The following is a 16,482-nucleotide window of genomic DNA, read 5'->3' as shown; positions in this document are numbered from 1 at the left end:
ACATAATGATTATGAAGAATTTTTCATACTGGGATTTGAGCTGGTATAGTTTTAAGAATGTGGCCTTTCTGGGTATTTCCTGAAATGAATATTGGCATGCTTTCTGGAATAATAAATCACATGTTTAGTGATAATAAAGTTTCAGTGGAGAGTTCTGAATTTCTTTTTCTTCTTTCCTAGATATGTGTCACAAAGATGTCTACACGGAACTGCCAGGGAATGGACTCAGTGATCAAACCCCTGGACACAATTCCTGAGGATAAAAAAGTCAGAGTTCAGAGGACACAGAGCACTTTTGACCCATTTGAGAAACCAGCTAATCAAGTAAAGAGGGTGCATTCCGAGAACAATGCTTGCATTAACTTTAAGTCCTCCTCTGCTGGCAAAGAGTCACCAAAAGTTAGGCGGCACTCCAGCCCCAGTTCGGTAAGTGCAGTCTTCTTTATCAGCAGGGAAACAGGAGTTTCCCTCTTACAGTCGTACCTTGCTGTGCTGGAAGAGGGCAAGAGGCTTTATTAGTGCATGATTATGCATTCTCTCGCAGGGTGGTTTGATGTTTTGGGGGAGAGAGAGTGCAATCTATACACAGACTATTCGTAAGCACCCAGCAAGCACAAATGATTCAACTTATTTTTGGAAACTTCTTTTTTTTTTTTTTCCTAGTTGTTTCCAGGCAGAGGAATTTATAATTAAAGATCTTTTGGTATTTCAAACCCTTGGAAAGGATATTGAACTTACCTGTCTTTGTGGGCAATAAGATTGATTTGAGTTTGGCAAATTCACAAATTCACAAATGACAAAGAGTGGCACTTCAGAATAAGTGTTAAAATTTGTTTAGTTGTGTTATACTAGTTTGTTTTCAGTATAAGTATTTTAAGACTTAAGAGAGCTAGATGTTGAAATTTATCTTTTTGAAAAATGTTTGAGAGAGAGATGGGGATACAAGCAGGTGGAGGGGGAGAAACAGAGGGAGAGATAATTCCAAGCAGGCTCTACACTGTCAGCACAGAGCCTGATGTGAGGCTCTATCTCACAGACTGTGAGATCACAACCTGAGACGAAATCAAGAGTCAGGCACTTAACCAACTGAGCCACCCTGGCATCCCAAAATTGATCTTTTAAAGAGAAATCTTACTCATCATATTGAAATTTTCTAAACTCACACTGTATTAAGGTAAGTCCTGCCTTTTGACTTAAGGAGGTATAATGTTTGAGGTGAATGCTGCTTTTTGACTGTAAGATATTCAGTGAAACTTATATACCCAAAACTGGACTGTGTTTAACCTTTAAAAAACCTTATGATCTTTTAAATTTAAGTAGTTTTCTGGGGTGCATGGGTGGCTTAGTTGATTAAGCATTTGATTCTTGGTTTTGGCTCAGGTCATGATCTCAGTTTGTGAGTTTGAGCCCCATGTCAGGCTCTGTGCTGGTAGTGTGGACGCTACTTCGGATTCTCTCTCTTCCTCTCTCTCTCTGTCCCTCCCCTGCTTGTGCTGTCTCCCTCCTTCTCTCTCTCAAAATAAATAAATAAACATCAAAAAAATTAAAGAATAAAATGAATTAATTTTCAGATTTAACTTACACTTAAGAACCTTTTGAGTGATGTTCTAACAGTTTAAAAGCTAAGATGAGAATGCTAAGAGAATTCTGATTCTATCATCTTGTGAAGAAACATGTCCTTTCACAAATATTAAATATTAAATTTGATGAGGGTAAAGTAGAGCCAGAAATGTCAACTGCTAGGAAAGTATTGATACTTCAATTCATTTAAATTGTGTGACACTGCACAAATCTTGTCACATTTTGTGTTAATGAAGCTGAAATAAATGCTATCAATGCAGCATTTGTTAGGATCATTGATTATCTGTTTGTTTTTCCCCCAAACTGGCTCCATGATCTTGTCTATGAGTGCAAGGTAGCATCCATATAGGTCACAGATGTATCCCTAAATCCTAGGAGAACTTTTATTAGCATTTAGAAGACACAAAAGAAGTTGTTGAGAATGATTAAGCTTATGTTATGGAAAGAGAATTATATATATTTTACTATATAGTTATGTTAATATTATTACATGTCGGGACACCTGGGTGGCACAGTCAGTTAAGCATCTGATTTTTGATTTCGGCTCTGGTTGTGATCTCATGGATCTGCATCAGGCTCTGTACTCTCAACATGGAGCCTGCTTGGGATTCTCTCTCTCTCTCTCTCTCTCTCTCTCTCTCTCTCTGTTCCTTCCCAGCTTATGTGTGTTCTCTTTCAAAATATATAAATAAACATTAAAAATATTATTGTATGTCAACCTATAAATGATATAGAGATCTTGGCATTTGTAGATATTGCATTGAGGCATACTTATACTAAAAAAATTATTTCCTGTTTACATATAATTTAAATTTAACTAGTTCTATATTTTATCAGCAGTACTAGTTATAATCTACTGATAAGTTACTTCTTTTGTTACTCAGATTTTTCCTACTTTAGTCACTGGGGACTCATTTAGGTTGGGTCCTGTGTGCTTTTGAAATGTCTTCATCCCTCTGGTTTTTGAATACTTCCTTACTTTCTTATCCTACAAGACACTTTTGACTTATATTGTATTTTCTCAACCCCAGACCTAAAACTAGCCATTCTCTAAAGAATCTCAGTTCCTTTTATTGGAAAGTGGTAGTTAGAAACCAAGATATGGGTGCTGGGTATGCTCGTTGCTACGAGGGGTCATGTGGTTTTTAAAGTCATTGTGTACATTGCACTATAAATGATAACAATGAAGTTTCAATGTTTTTAATGTTTAATAAGGAATTATTTTCTGTTCTTATTGAGGAAAGTTGAGCCTTGCCCAATGCTTTGGCTATTCCTCTCTCTATAAAGTTAAATTTTGTCTTTATTGAAGTAATGCTTGAACATAACTTAAAAGATCAAACAGAGGAGTCTGGGAGGATGGCAGTGGAATAGATTTTGAAACTCCTCTTATAATGGAACAATGAGCATAGTAAAACCAAAACCAGTGGATAATATTGACAACAAATATAGGTGAAAAGGTAACTCCATGAACCTCAAAATAGGAGTGAGGAGAACACATGAATAGTTTTCAGAACTGCATGGCATCAGAAAGTATGAGGATGGAAGCTTAGGGAAGGCACTGTCCAAGAAGCCCCCCGTGACCATTACAATCAGGAACATACTGCAACTTGTGGGAAGGACAGTGGCAGCAACTGGGAGGGACTTGGATAGCTTCTGTGAGTAGATGAATGTAAGGAGACCATGGTGGTCTACTGATATGAGAGTGATCTGCTGGCCTTTTTGTGACTTCTCTAGAAAGCCAAATTGAAGCACCTTTCCAGGACAGCTCCCTTATTGTATAGAAAGTGTGGACGTAGACTTCTGTGCAGGTCACGTTCAACAGAGACAAAGGAAATGGACGGACCAAAAAGAGGTCTTGGGGCAAAACAGAAGGGGGAAGATCTCAGTGTGTGCTAGATTTTCTTCATTAACTTTGTGAAAAAGATGAAAGAACTTTGTTCTGGGAAGCTAGAAAAGCTATCTTGGCCACACCTCTGTCTTAAACTACTGAATAGTTCATTTTGCTAAAACTAACCAATAGGAAAATTATTGGTTGAATCCCATACAAAACTATGAAAAAAAGAGAAAAATGATCAGAGTGACATCTTTACAGATAATGAAAGCAAGCTAGAAGGAGATGGAATTATCTTTATTTGCAGATTTTTGATGATGTATCTGGAAAGTCCAAAAGAATCAATGGAAATATTGTAAGCAATGAGAGAAATTAGAGAAATAGCAGATTATAAATTAACATACAGAAATCCAAGAGAAATCTTTATAAAAACAAGAATCATTGTTGAAAACTGATAAATAAAGCAAATGACTAAGCATTTATTTTCTGTGATTCCTATATGAAATTTACCTCACGGTAACCTAGTTTTGATGGGGGAGGGTGAATTTCCCTTGTAGAAATAATCCAACTAATAAATCAAAAAAGGATCATATGTATAAGAATCAGAATTTGTTAAATCTTGTTGAGAGAGTGCAAGTGGGGGAGGGGCAGAAAGAGGGGGTATGGAGGATCCAAAGTGGGCTCTGTGCTGACAGCAATGAGTCCGATGTGAGTGAGGCTCAAACTCACGAACCCTGAGGTCATGACCTGAGCTAAAGTAGGACTAACTCAACTGACTGAGCCCTCCAGGTGCCCCTTGAATAACTTTTTTTTTTTTAAAGTTTATTTATTTTGAGTGGGAGGGGGAGGGGTAGAAAGGTGGGGGAGAGAGAGTCCCAAGCAGGCTTTGTGTTGTCAGTGCAGAGCTTGATGTGAGGTTCGATCTTACCATACATGAGATCATGGCCTGAACTGAAATTAAGAGTGAGTCGCTCATCCAACTCAGGCACCCTGCCATCCATGCTTTTCCATGAATAATTTTTTAAAATTTATTTTTTTCTTGAAATACAGTTGTCACACAGTGTTACATTAGTTTTAGGTGTACAGTATAGTGATTTAACACCTCTGTCCTTTGCATAACTTTTAGATTTTGTTAGTCATAATTGCCCCCTCTTCAATTGTTCATAATTAATATAATGAATTATTATAATTTCAATTACAAATTGAGGTTCCAGACTATTTGATTAAAGTATAAAACTTCAGAAACAAATCAGAATCAAGTAACCTATCAGTTTTTCTTTCCCCTGAGTTTGTCCTTGATGTTGTCAGTCCTTCTAATCGAATCTGGACTAGTTGATCTCCAAGCTGCTGTCCTGAGGCTTCCCTTCACCATCTTCTTGAGAAGTTTCTTTTCCATTATTTTTGTTTTAAATACCCAAGCTCTGGGTTATATGTCTTTGTTCTTGGTTTATGTCATTGCACATACAACTATGCCTTTATTCATACTTGGTAACTTGATTAATAATCTGTGTATAGGATTCTAGTTTAGAAAATAAATTGTTTCATAGCCTTTTGAAGACATTGCTTTGCACTTTCCTAGGTCCCCATATTGTTATTTAAAGCCATAGACTATTCTGATTCCTAATTCATTCTTTGTGATTTGCTTTTTTTCTTATGGAAACTTCTAAGACTTTCTTTTCATCCCTGATATGGACCTTTTTTTGTGACTCAGGGGATCTTTTCAATTTTGAAATTAATTTCTTTCAATTTCAGAAAATATTCATTTATTGTTTATTTATTTTCATTTTGGTGTTCTCTGATTAATGGTTATTTTAAAAAATTTTAATGCTTCAATAAATTTTTAGTTGTTGCTAACATTTACTCCCAAAAGCTCCTTCTTATTCTTCAGATGTTCTTCTTAAAATCACCCTGTTCAGAGACAACTGGTTGGCTTAGTCACTTAGGCATCCAGCTTTGGCTCATGTCATGATCTCATGGTTCATGGGTTTGAGCCTTGTGTTGGGTTCTGTGCTGACAGCTCAAGCCTGGAGGCTGCTTCAGATTCTGTGTCTCCCTTTCTCTCTGCTACTCCCCCTTGCACACTCTGTCTCTCTCTGAAAAATAAATTAACAATAAAACATTTTTTAAAATGAATCTGTTCTTTTTCAATGAACAGTATGTTGCTTATATGTTTTTGAAGATACTAAACATAGCTTAGGGCAATTTTGAAGAATTTTTTTTTTTACTATACTTCCTCAATTGTTTACAGTTTCCTTTGAGTTCTTTGTTTCTGTTTATTTGTTTTGGTCTCTGCCATGCCTGTTAAGATTTTAAATTTTGGTGAGTCTAGATCATGCCTTTGGAAAGAACTATTGGCTGAGTTCATATTATGAGTAATATGCAAACGAGTTGATAGGACGTTCTTTGTGCCATCAGTGCTCAACTGGCAGGGCTCAGCATGGGCAATAGCAGTAAAGACCTAGTCATTTCATAGGAAGGCTATCATATGTCAAGATCAATCCATCTTTTTCCTTGGCTGACTAAATTTACAAATCTATTTTAGGATACAAAAACATACCTGCTATTTTTCTGCAATGTTCAAGAAGGAGCCCAGGGTCTCCCAGTTCTATCCAGACTTCCTTGTGCTTTGTTTTCATTCAGTATGACTCTTCATCCTGATTTCCACTGTGCTTGGTGTCTGTCCCAGTTTTGAGCCTGTCTGGTTCAACCTCTTCAGAGAATAAGCCTCTGAGAGGATCAGGGAAGGGCAGACACCTGACTGAGAGAGTCAAGTTCCTGGGAAAGCACCTGTTCCTTAAATCCATTCCAACTAAGCACTTTGTTTTTGACCCCTCATTGAAGTTCAGTTTCTAATTCTTGAGTGTTTCTGGGATTCTGAGCAAGGGTTATATATGAAGGTTAAAGTCAATTTTCTTTTAAAAAGTTTTTTAAAAACATGTACTTATTTTTGAGAGAGAGAGAGAGAGAGAGAGAGAGAGAGAGAGAGAGAGAGAACAGGGGAACAGGGGAGGGGCAGAGAGAGACAGAAACAGAATCCGAAGCAGGCTTCAGGCTCTGAGCTGTCAGCATGGAGCCTGATGCGGGGCTTGAATTCATGGACTATGGGATCATGACCTGAACTGAAGGGGGAGGGCTAACTGGCTGAGCCATCCAGATGCCCGAAATCAATTTTCAGTGAATTCAGTATGAAACTCTGGACATTGCTATAGCCATATCATGGTGTCATTAAAATGAACATGGAGGTATACTTATGCAGTTTATAAAAATGCAGTTAAAAAACATCCCTGCTTCTAGGAATGGGGTTTCACTAGATGACAAATTTAAGAAAAATTTAATGCCTCTTCCATGAAAATTAGATCTCCATGGGAAGATTCTTCCAGTGTAGTAATGGTAAAGAAAATAGGTTCTTGATTCTAATTAACTTGATTTGAATTCTAGCTCTGCCATTAGATACAGGATGTTAGATGAGTTACTTTACTTCTCTAGTCTTTCAATTCTTCATGTCCAAGTGAGGATACTAATAGAACCAATCCTCAAGGTGGTGTTACAGGGATTAAACTTCGATAAGGTATTGGAAGTGATTAGCTCAAAGCCAGGAACATAGCAAACACTTGACTACTAGCTGTCACTGTTAATTACACAAACAGTGAACTAAAGCTAGCAAGGGCCATGAGCATGTCCTTCATGGCAGGGTGGAGACACCATTCGGCTGGAATATTATCTTCATTTTTTCATTATCTATGCCAATGTTCCCCTCCACTGGTCCAGACAATTGATAGTCTCTGTTCCTTTATTCTGTTTAAAAAAATGTATTTACATTATTTCACTAAATTCCACATCTCTGTGCAGTTAGTGTTGGTTAGTAATTGCTGATTAGCCCTCTGTATTTCCAATTCTCTAAAGTGCTATCTCAAGCCTGTACTCTAAATAGGGAAGTGATAAGCAGAGAATAGTTGCCCCACGAAAGTGCTTCTAATCCAGCCATATGCCTGATAGCAAAGTGCCAAAGATAATATTTAACTACATATTGGTTGACTACATATTGGTTTGATCTAGCATCTTTAGTTAAATGCGACAATTTAATAAAGTTGCAAAAAAAAAAAATAGACAAACAAAGGTCCGAACTTTAATTGTCAAAGAAAATAAGACCTTTCCTTCTTAATTATTCTTTTTTTTTTTTAATGTTTTTTATTTATTTCTAGGAGAGAGAGAGAGAGAGACAGCATGAGCAGGGGATGGTCAGAGAGAGAGGGAGTCACAGACTGTTCTAGGAGAGAGAGAGAGAGAGACAGTGTGAGCAGGGGATGGTCAGAGAGAGAGGGAGTCACAGACTGAAACAGGCTCCAGACTCTGAGCCGGCAGTCAGCACAGAGCCCGATGCGGGGCTTGAATCCACGAACCGTGAGATCATGACCTAAGCGAAAGTTGGATGTTTAACCGACTAAGCCACCCAGGCGCCCCCTGAATTATTCTTAATTTCACTCATTTGATGGGAAGGATTTTATTATTGGCCTCTTTAACGACTTAGCAGTTGGATTCCTTTTTTATATGCGTAGTAATTAGAGATCAGAATGGTTTTGTTTACTTAAAATAGGGGATTGACTTCATAAGAATCTAACTCTTAAAGCTCAGACTATCTTATAGACATGCCCTATTCCATAGGCCCGTTCTTTTGTTGATAAAAATATTTAGAGACATTACATGTACATGGAGTTATGAAGCTAGCATGATTGATCTGTAGATTATAGTGTATTTCCACAATGTATCCATATCAGTTTCACAGGGAAAATAACTTTGTCTTACCATCCAGTGTGGCAGAATATTAATTTTCTGCCAACACAGTATTAATAGGATATACTTTCACCATGGCAGTTAATGCATTCAAATCCATTTAATTAGATAAATAGACTACTTTGTGCCATTAGCATCTTTTTTACTTGATTTTTCTTGTGGACATATGAGGGGTGTTTTTTTTTTTTAAAGCGTATTCTCCTTGTTTTTCTAATGTTCTCAATCCAGTTTCTTTAAGTAGTACATTTAGTGTGGTCTATATCTTTTTTTTTTTTTTTTAGTGTGGTCTATATCTTAAAACAATTACACCAACTCTAATAATTAAAGCAGTTTATGAATAATGAAATATATCATTTTTAGAAAATTATTTGTGCCTTTTCAGGAAGAGAAAATATTGGCATCCTATTCTTCTACCAGTTTTGTGTGACTGTGTCTTGTACTTGCTATAAATATGCATTAACAGTTTATCTCCTAATAGGAGTAAAGATGTAATTTTCTGCTGCTGCTTTTTTCTTTAACTTAGATTAGATTTATTCTTAAAGGAGCACAAAAGCAAACACAGACTTTTCGTTCTAATTTTAAATAATTTAGAGTGGAACTGTGAACACAATATTTTCCCCATTGAAGATCATTTTATACCGAAGTTTAATCTAGGTTTTAAAATTTCTATTTAAAACTTGGGCTCAGGAGGGTGATGGTAAAGTGTGACATTCGCAAGCTGTTTCCCGGTGATGAAAAATGCATGAGAACATAACCCACACAGGACTAGTCAGGCGATTTTGAATGTAATTTTCCATTAAGTTTTACTTGATTCAGCTCAACACATGGTTTGTACCTTACAAGTTCCTTGAAGAAAAGAATATGTGGTCCATTGTCTTTATTAATCCTTTCCTATTATGTCTAATTCAGATTACTTTCAACCTTTCTTCTTTTCTAGTATGTGCATATATATGTACATTTTATTGTATGTATTGATTTGCCTACATCCCGTGGGCCTTAAAATGTCATGTCCTAAGTGCCAGATATTTATTTATGAATTTTCAATTTTGATTTTCTTCTAACTCATGCAGCTAAAATATATGTCTTCCTTTTGTTTTTAATTGCTAATTTTATTGCATTGTGTTTAGAAAAAGTAACTTAAATGTTCCTGCAGTTTTGAATATTGAGATTTTTTTATGGCCTAATCTGTGGTCATTGTTTTTATGAATTAAAATGTGTGCTTGAAAGGAATATTATTATATGCTTAAGAGGAATATTAGTATGTGTGTTAGATTAAAATAGTAATTCTGATATTCAAGCTTGTAAATCCTTTACTTGTCTGCTTGCTTTGTTGATGTCTGAGTGATATGTGTTTGTTGCCAATTAGCAACATGAATTTGACAATTTCTCAACTTATTACTATTAGCAGCTGTTTCATACATTTCAAAACTAAGTTAATTGACTCATACTAGTCATGACTATTAAATTTCTTTGTCGTTCTTAATATTCAGATTTTTTGGGATTGCTACTTTATTCTATTTGTTGTTTTATGAATTCAATCTTGTTTGCCATTAATATTGCTTTAATGCACACTATTTTGTAAAATTACTTTTTTTGCTGTATTTTCCCTTTACTCCTTTATTTTCAGTCAGATTTACTTACTTTAATTCTGTCTCTTCTGAATAACATATTGCTAGGCTGCCTTTGCTGCTTTGGTCTGAAAATTTTCTACTAAGAGAGGAAGTTTGTTCATTTATGTTTATTGTAATCAATATGATTGGTTGATGTGACTGATATGTTTAGAATTAACCTTTTATTTATTTATTTATTTATTTATTTATTTATTTATTTATTTATAGTTTATTGTCAAGTTGGTTTCCATATAACACCCAGTGCTCATGAATTAACCTTATTTTAATGACTTTTTACTTAATGTGTTTTGTTCTTGAGCATCCCCCACCCCCAACCTTCCACTTTTTACTCTTCTCCTTCTCCTCATTATATAGTGTTCTTCCATTCCTTTCTCCCTAAAATATTTGGGATTTGTAGGTATTATTCATGTTATTTTAGTGATTATCTTTTAAGAGTTAAGAAACATACTAAACCATATGCATTTGGCATTACTCAGTATCTGCAGTCTGTCCAATTCAAGAAATCTCAACCTGCTATTGCTTCTTTTTTTCTAGTGTTCCTTGCCTTTCTTCACTTCCCCCATCATTCCAACTACATCTTACATTGAGATAATACAGAATTTTATATCTAGATTTTTTTTTTTTTCTGTAGGTGGTAAAATTGCAGCTTTTCCATCCCACTGAGAGGCTATTTTGAGTATAGTGTTAGTGATTCAAAATCATTTTCGCTATTTATTTGGAAAACGTTGCTTAATTGTATTTCTGTAGTCATTATTGTGTGTTGGATCCTGGTTGGATAAATTTTCTATTTAGATGCAACCTCCCCCTAAACTTTTCTGGGAGAATTCTGTTCAAACATAGAGCATATCACTTTTCATGTATGTCAGTTCTTTTATTCACTGCGCATTGAATATTTTAATTCATTCATTAAATACATCTCTAATTGTTTCTTCTTAAAGGATATGATAGCATCTGAAATCTCTTTGATGATACTGGTTATTTAGACTCAGAGTTATTCTTTGCAATGTCAACTCTGTTATCAGGGTTATGCTTTTTTTTTTCTTCAAGTTGTTGATTTTCCTGAATTTTTTCCTGAAAAAATTTATGATTGTTTAAATGATATACTCATTTTTGTATTTGATAATTACTGTTAGCTTATTTTGTTTTCTGTATATCATCTCTAGTGATTGTATCAGAGAGACAGGGATTATAGTTTGGGGATGGGAGAGATTGCTATCCTTTCTCTGTGTAATGGCTCCTTCAGTGCTCGCTCTGCCCTTCTAGCCTGAATACCCACACTCTTGGCTCTTTCCTCTGTGCATATGCCTGAGATTGGATAATCCCTTCAAGGTGCTTTTAATTCCTTTTATAATTATCATTTTCTGATAGGTTTTGATATTACCCTTTTATGGTGATATTAAAATAATAGGTAATTTGCTCCATTGAGGACAGCACTCTCCATTTCTTGCTGTCTGGTGAAAGTTGAGGTAGGAGCAGGGGAAAGTAGGAGTGAGATTACTCATTTAGTACTTTTATGGTCTTGATTGGATGTACTGTGTCTTGAGAAAGAGTTGTTTTGCTGCAGCTAAATCTTAAAGACTGGTTTATAATACATAAGACAGTTCCTTTTGTGTTAATGAGTAATATCTGAGTGATACATCTTTGATTATCTCTTTGCATTATTGGTAAGAGATATTGAAGAGGCCTTCATATGGCTGAATATTATACAGTCAGGATTTACAACAGGGGTCAGATAGTAAATATTTTCAACTTTGTTGGCTATATCATCTCTGTTGCAGCTGTAACTCTGTTATAGCTTGCAAGTCATAAGACAATATGTATATGAACATGCGTGACTGCACTCTAATAAACTTTGTGGACGTTAAAGTTTTATTTTCATATATAGTCTTCTCATGCAATGAAATATTATTCTTCTTCTGACCATGACCCCCCATTTAAAAGTAGAAGCATTTCTAAGTTTGTGGGGTAAACAGGTGGTGGATTGGATTAGCCAGCCCCTGATTAGAAGATTATATAATGACATGGAAAATATTCACAATATATTGAGTGGGGGGAAAAAAGCATATTACACTCAGTATGTATACTGTAATCCTACTTTTATGTAATAAAGCACATAGTGCTGGAAGAGTAGATATCAAAATATATTTTTTAATATAATTTATTGTCAAGTTGGCAGATATACAGTGTAGACAGTGTGCTCTTGGTTTTGGGGGTAGATTCCCGTGATTCATCACTTACATATAACACCCAGTGCTCATCCCAACAAGTGCCCTCCTGTGAAATCCTGCCATTTGCAGCAATGTGGAGAGATATCAAAGTATTAATGGTGGTTTTCTCTTGTCGAATAGCTTATTTAAACTTTCTACATTGTGTTCTGTTCATCTGCGTCTTCTGAGTTTTGTATCCTGAATAGATGTTATATTGCTTTTTAGAATAGATATTCCTATATCAGAAAAAAGTTATTTACAGAGAGTCAGAATCTGTACATTTTTAGCAAAATTGGCCTATTTATTGTTAATTAGTTTGATACAATCTGTTTTGTTTACCCTCTGCTCCATTTTCAGCCAACAAGTCCCAAATTTGGAAAAGCTGACTCATACGAAAAATTGGAAAAACTAGGGGAAGGATCTTATGCTACAGTTTACAAAGGGAAAAGCAAGTAAGTTCATTTGTTTTTGAATCTTTCACATTTAAAATGTATCTGCTCTGTCAATACTAATTATTAATAGTTAATATTAAATAATTTATTTAATTAATTTTCATTTAATATACCAATAGATTTTCCCCTTTCAGTTTTTGTCGTTGTTTTGAGAAGTGTCAAAGTCAGCAGAATTGGTTTTCTCTGCTAGCAAACAGTTTTGCAGACTTGTCCAGTTTATCTTTTCTGTACTACCCTCCCCCAAACATTGGCGCTGAAACCCTCGAATGAGAATTCATTTCCAGGGGAATGACAAGATTAATTTCTCTTGGTGATTTAATGTTTGCTTATGAAGAAGAGTAGTGATTTGACAAAGCCAAATATATTAGCCATCCTTGCATCGCTTTAAATTGAGGTTTTACTTCATCTTTCAGAAGTCACTAAATTAAAAAAAACACAAACTTTTTCTTCTTTCCTACCTGAGTACTTTGGCATCATGCTACATATATTCTACATTACGAGAAAGAGCTCTTCCCTCCTGGTCTCATCTTCCACCCTCACGTCCATGCTATCCTGGGGTCAGGCACAAGTTTGGATTCTAACAGAGCTTACACTATTTGTTTCCGATAGGCCTTCTCTCTCTCTCTGGTTGATTAAGAGCACAAAGTTACTATGTTCAGTGGCATGTAGAAATATAATGGTACTTTTCAAATAACTGTAGGAGATTCAAGCCTTGTTTTGCCTTAATAACCTTGCCAAATAATGTTGAAAAATCATTTTCTGAACCATCCCTGTTTTTTGTCTCTTTTAAGTTATGGAAGATAGGAAGTTTCAACCTGATTAATTACATAGGAACATGTAGAAGAAAATTCTCTGAAGGATCATTCTAAACACATAATTAGAATATTTGACCATTTTGTTAATCTTTGGCTTTTCTGGAATGTAGTCTTGTATCTTTGCTTATGGTTTTTAAGAAGATGAAGAAATACTTCTGACAAAGGAAGATATGTAAGTAAGGATGTAGGAATCATATAAGTAAAAAATAGTAGTATTAATTTTGGGACTTTAGCTATTTGGAAAAAAAAGTCTTTTTAAAACTTGAATGAAAAGTAAACATGATGGGGAATGAAAAAACCAAACCAAATCTAGAGGTTGTTAATGACATAACTAGTGTGCTTGAGTGTTATCAGGTGTTCTTGAGCAAATTCCAATAGAGGCTGTGTGTCAAACTTTATATTCTTTCTTCAGGAAAAATAGTTATTTCTCTAATTTATAAAAATTGCTTGCACATTTAATGTTTGTATTATAAGGATAACTATGCTCGATTAAACAATTATTTTGTATAATGTATGGTATATCCATTGTCTTATTTACTCCTCACAATGTTTTGTAAGATAGTTTCTATTATTATCATCTCCATTTGACTAGGAATCTTGGTGTGCGGCGAGTTTTAGCCACTTGTCCAAGTTTGTACAGTTGGTTAGTGCCAAAGCTTTTTTTTTGGCTCACATCTCTCTGGTTTGAAGCCATTCTTTTTCTGACCATTACACAATACTTCTTCCACAGTATAAGGCCTGCCTTGGAAAGGCTTGGTCCTTGTTGAATATTCCAGATGGTTCTCACATATGCTCTGGCTTGTTGTAATCATGAATCAAACAGAAGCAAACATATTATTTCATTATAAGGAAACACACCAATTACTTTGAAGTGCCTTCCCAAAGAAGATATATGCAGCTCATTTCCAAATGTATGTTAATAACTCTATTAAATGTTTAGCTTTAAGATTTATATCAAAATCTTGGAGATAGTTGAAAAATCCTTCATTTTTTATGCTGGAATAAAAGAAAAAACTGCCTTTTAAGTATCTGCAATCTTTGAGAAGGACAGTTCTGGACAGTTAATATTTTACTCCAGCAGGCCTAAATGTATCTTGTCAGCGTTCTCAAGCAGTTTCAAGGCTACTGGTCACATGTAGCATTTAATTTCCTCCAGCTGGAGTTGAAAGCCATTGACCACTCACCTACTTTGAGAGATGACAGGCTGCCTGTGCTTGCTTGCTTTAAGGTGGTGACGTTAGGCCAGAGCACAATAGTTAGGTGCCATCTAGCAAGGCTTGAGAGCTGAGTTTGTTTGATGTGTCCTCTAAAGTGCTGTAATTTAAATAGCCAGCCAAGTGTTGTGACTCCTCACCGCTCTCCCAGCAATATCTTCACCCCTGCCTCCATCTTTAAACGTTATCTTCAGCACCTTCTCCGAGAGCAGCTATCATTGTCTTGCAATAGAGCTGCCTGGCATTTGTAGGGATCTCACTATGTTCTAGTTTGTGAGCATTTTACATAAATGCCTTGATTGACACATGTCAAGTTCGGATTTTGCCATGAACCTCATTGTATTAGTTTGCTGGGGCTGCCGAAACAAAGTACCACAGATGAGTGGCTTAAACGACAAAAACTTGTATTTTCACAGTTCTGGAAGATAAAAGTCTAAGACCAAGGTGTCGGCAGAGTTAGTGGTTCTGTCGGGAAGAACCTGTTCCCTGTTGTCTCCCAGCCTCTGCAGTGTGCTGGCAGTCTTTGCCACCTTGTGGATGCATCACCTCAGTTTCTGCCTTCATATTTGCATGATGTTCTGTGTGTGCGTGCATGCGTGCGTGCGTGCGTGCATGTATCCAGATTTTCCCTTTTTATAAGGACAGAGGTCATATTGCATAGGACCCATCCTAATGACTTCATTGTAACTCGATTACCTCTGTAAAGACCTGGTTTCCAAAAAACCTATATCACATTCTGGGCTATTAGACATTAGAACTCCAATATATCTTTTTTGGAGGACATAATTCAATCCATAACATTAGTACATTTCAAACCTCACTAATTTGGCACTACATTCATGACTCTGTGTGTGTGTGTGTGTGTGTGTGTGTGTTTGTGTTTTACTACTTATGGTATATAGCAAGTTATCTTTTATTTCGTAGTTCTTCTTTAACTAATGCAATCAAAAGATATTCTCCTCTCCACCCCCAAAAGGTTTGTGTACTTGTTGACTTAGATGGACTTGGTGTTAATTATAATTTTGAAAATTTAGAAGGAATAGAGAGGCTTTTTATTACCTCGAATTGTCTTGTGTTTCTTATTCATGGGGAGAACTTGGCCAAGATTTTATACTGTGTAGCCCTCTTGGTAAAGAGCTTGGTTCTAAAGAATGTGACTGGTACTGCAGTGTCAACATACAACACTCACAAAGAAGCTTTTTAACTTTTTAATAAAAGCTTTGGACTTCCCACATTTTCATATTTGAGTAGAGATTGTTTTTTAAATCAGTGTTCTTCCTCTTGAAGATGCTTTCTGTGTGTGTGTGTGTTTTGTGTGCGCGTGCGTGCGCACTCATATTTGGGGAAGGGAGGCATTTTATCATCACTTTGATACTAATCTCTGTCCTGGTCTTGTTTCATGTTCTCTCTTTTAAATCCCTGTAACATTTAATATAAGATTAAAGAAATTATGCATTATATAATACTTGGCATTTAAAAATGTATTTAATTTAGTACCTCAAAATCATCTTTTTAACTTTTAGGGACCTTCGCAGGGATTTTTAAAAATGTTTATATATTTATTTATTCTTTGTTTTTTTATTAAAAACTTTTTTACATTTATTTATTATTGAGAGAGAGACAGAGCACGAACAGGCGAGGGGCAGAGAGAGAAATAGACAGAATCTGAAGCAGGCTCCAGGCTCTGAGCAAGCTGTCAGCACAGAGCCCGATGTGGGGCCTGAACCCATGAACTCTGAGATCATGACCTGAGCTGAAGTAGGATGCTCAATCGACTGAACCACTCAGGTGCCCCTATTTATTTACTTTTGAGAGAGGGAGTGCATGCTCATGCACTTGAGCATGAGCAGGGGAGGGGCAGAAGGCGAGGGAGACAAAATCCCAAGCAACCTCCACACCATTGATGTGGAGCCTGATGCTGGGCTCAAGGTCATGAGTTGTGAGATCATGACCTGAGCCT

The 16,482-nt window shown here is 35.9% G+C and overlaps 1 protein-coding gene across 2 annotated transcripts in view; it reads left to right on the top strand.

Moving 5' to 3' along the window:
- CDK14 (cyclin dependent kinase 14) overlaps positions 1-16,482 on the top strand; it is a 562,594-nt gene that overhangs the window by 128,609 nt on the left and 417,503 nt on the right. For both annotated transcript variants that reach the window (XM_039250036.1, XM_039250037.1), the window contains exons 3-4: positions 181-426; positions 12,399-12,493. In XM_039250036.1, coding sequence (XP_039105967.1) covers positions 181-426; positions 12,399-12,493 — 341 coding nt within the window. The remainder of the gene's footprint in view (positions 1-180; positions 427-12,398; positions 12,494-16,482) is intronic.

The sequence above is a fragment of the Hyaena hyaena genome, unplaced genomic scaffold, assembly GCF_003009895.1.
Source record: "Hyaena hyaena isolate Hyena2069 unplaced genomic scaffold, ASM300989v1 scaffold_357, whole genome shotgun sequence".
Lineage (NCBI taxonomy): Eukaryota > Metazoa > Chordata > Mammalia > Carnivora > Hyaenidae > Hyaena > Hyaena hyaena.
Note: the sequence above shows the minus strand (reverse complement) of the source record. Positions and strands in the feature narration are given on the sequence as shown.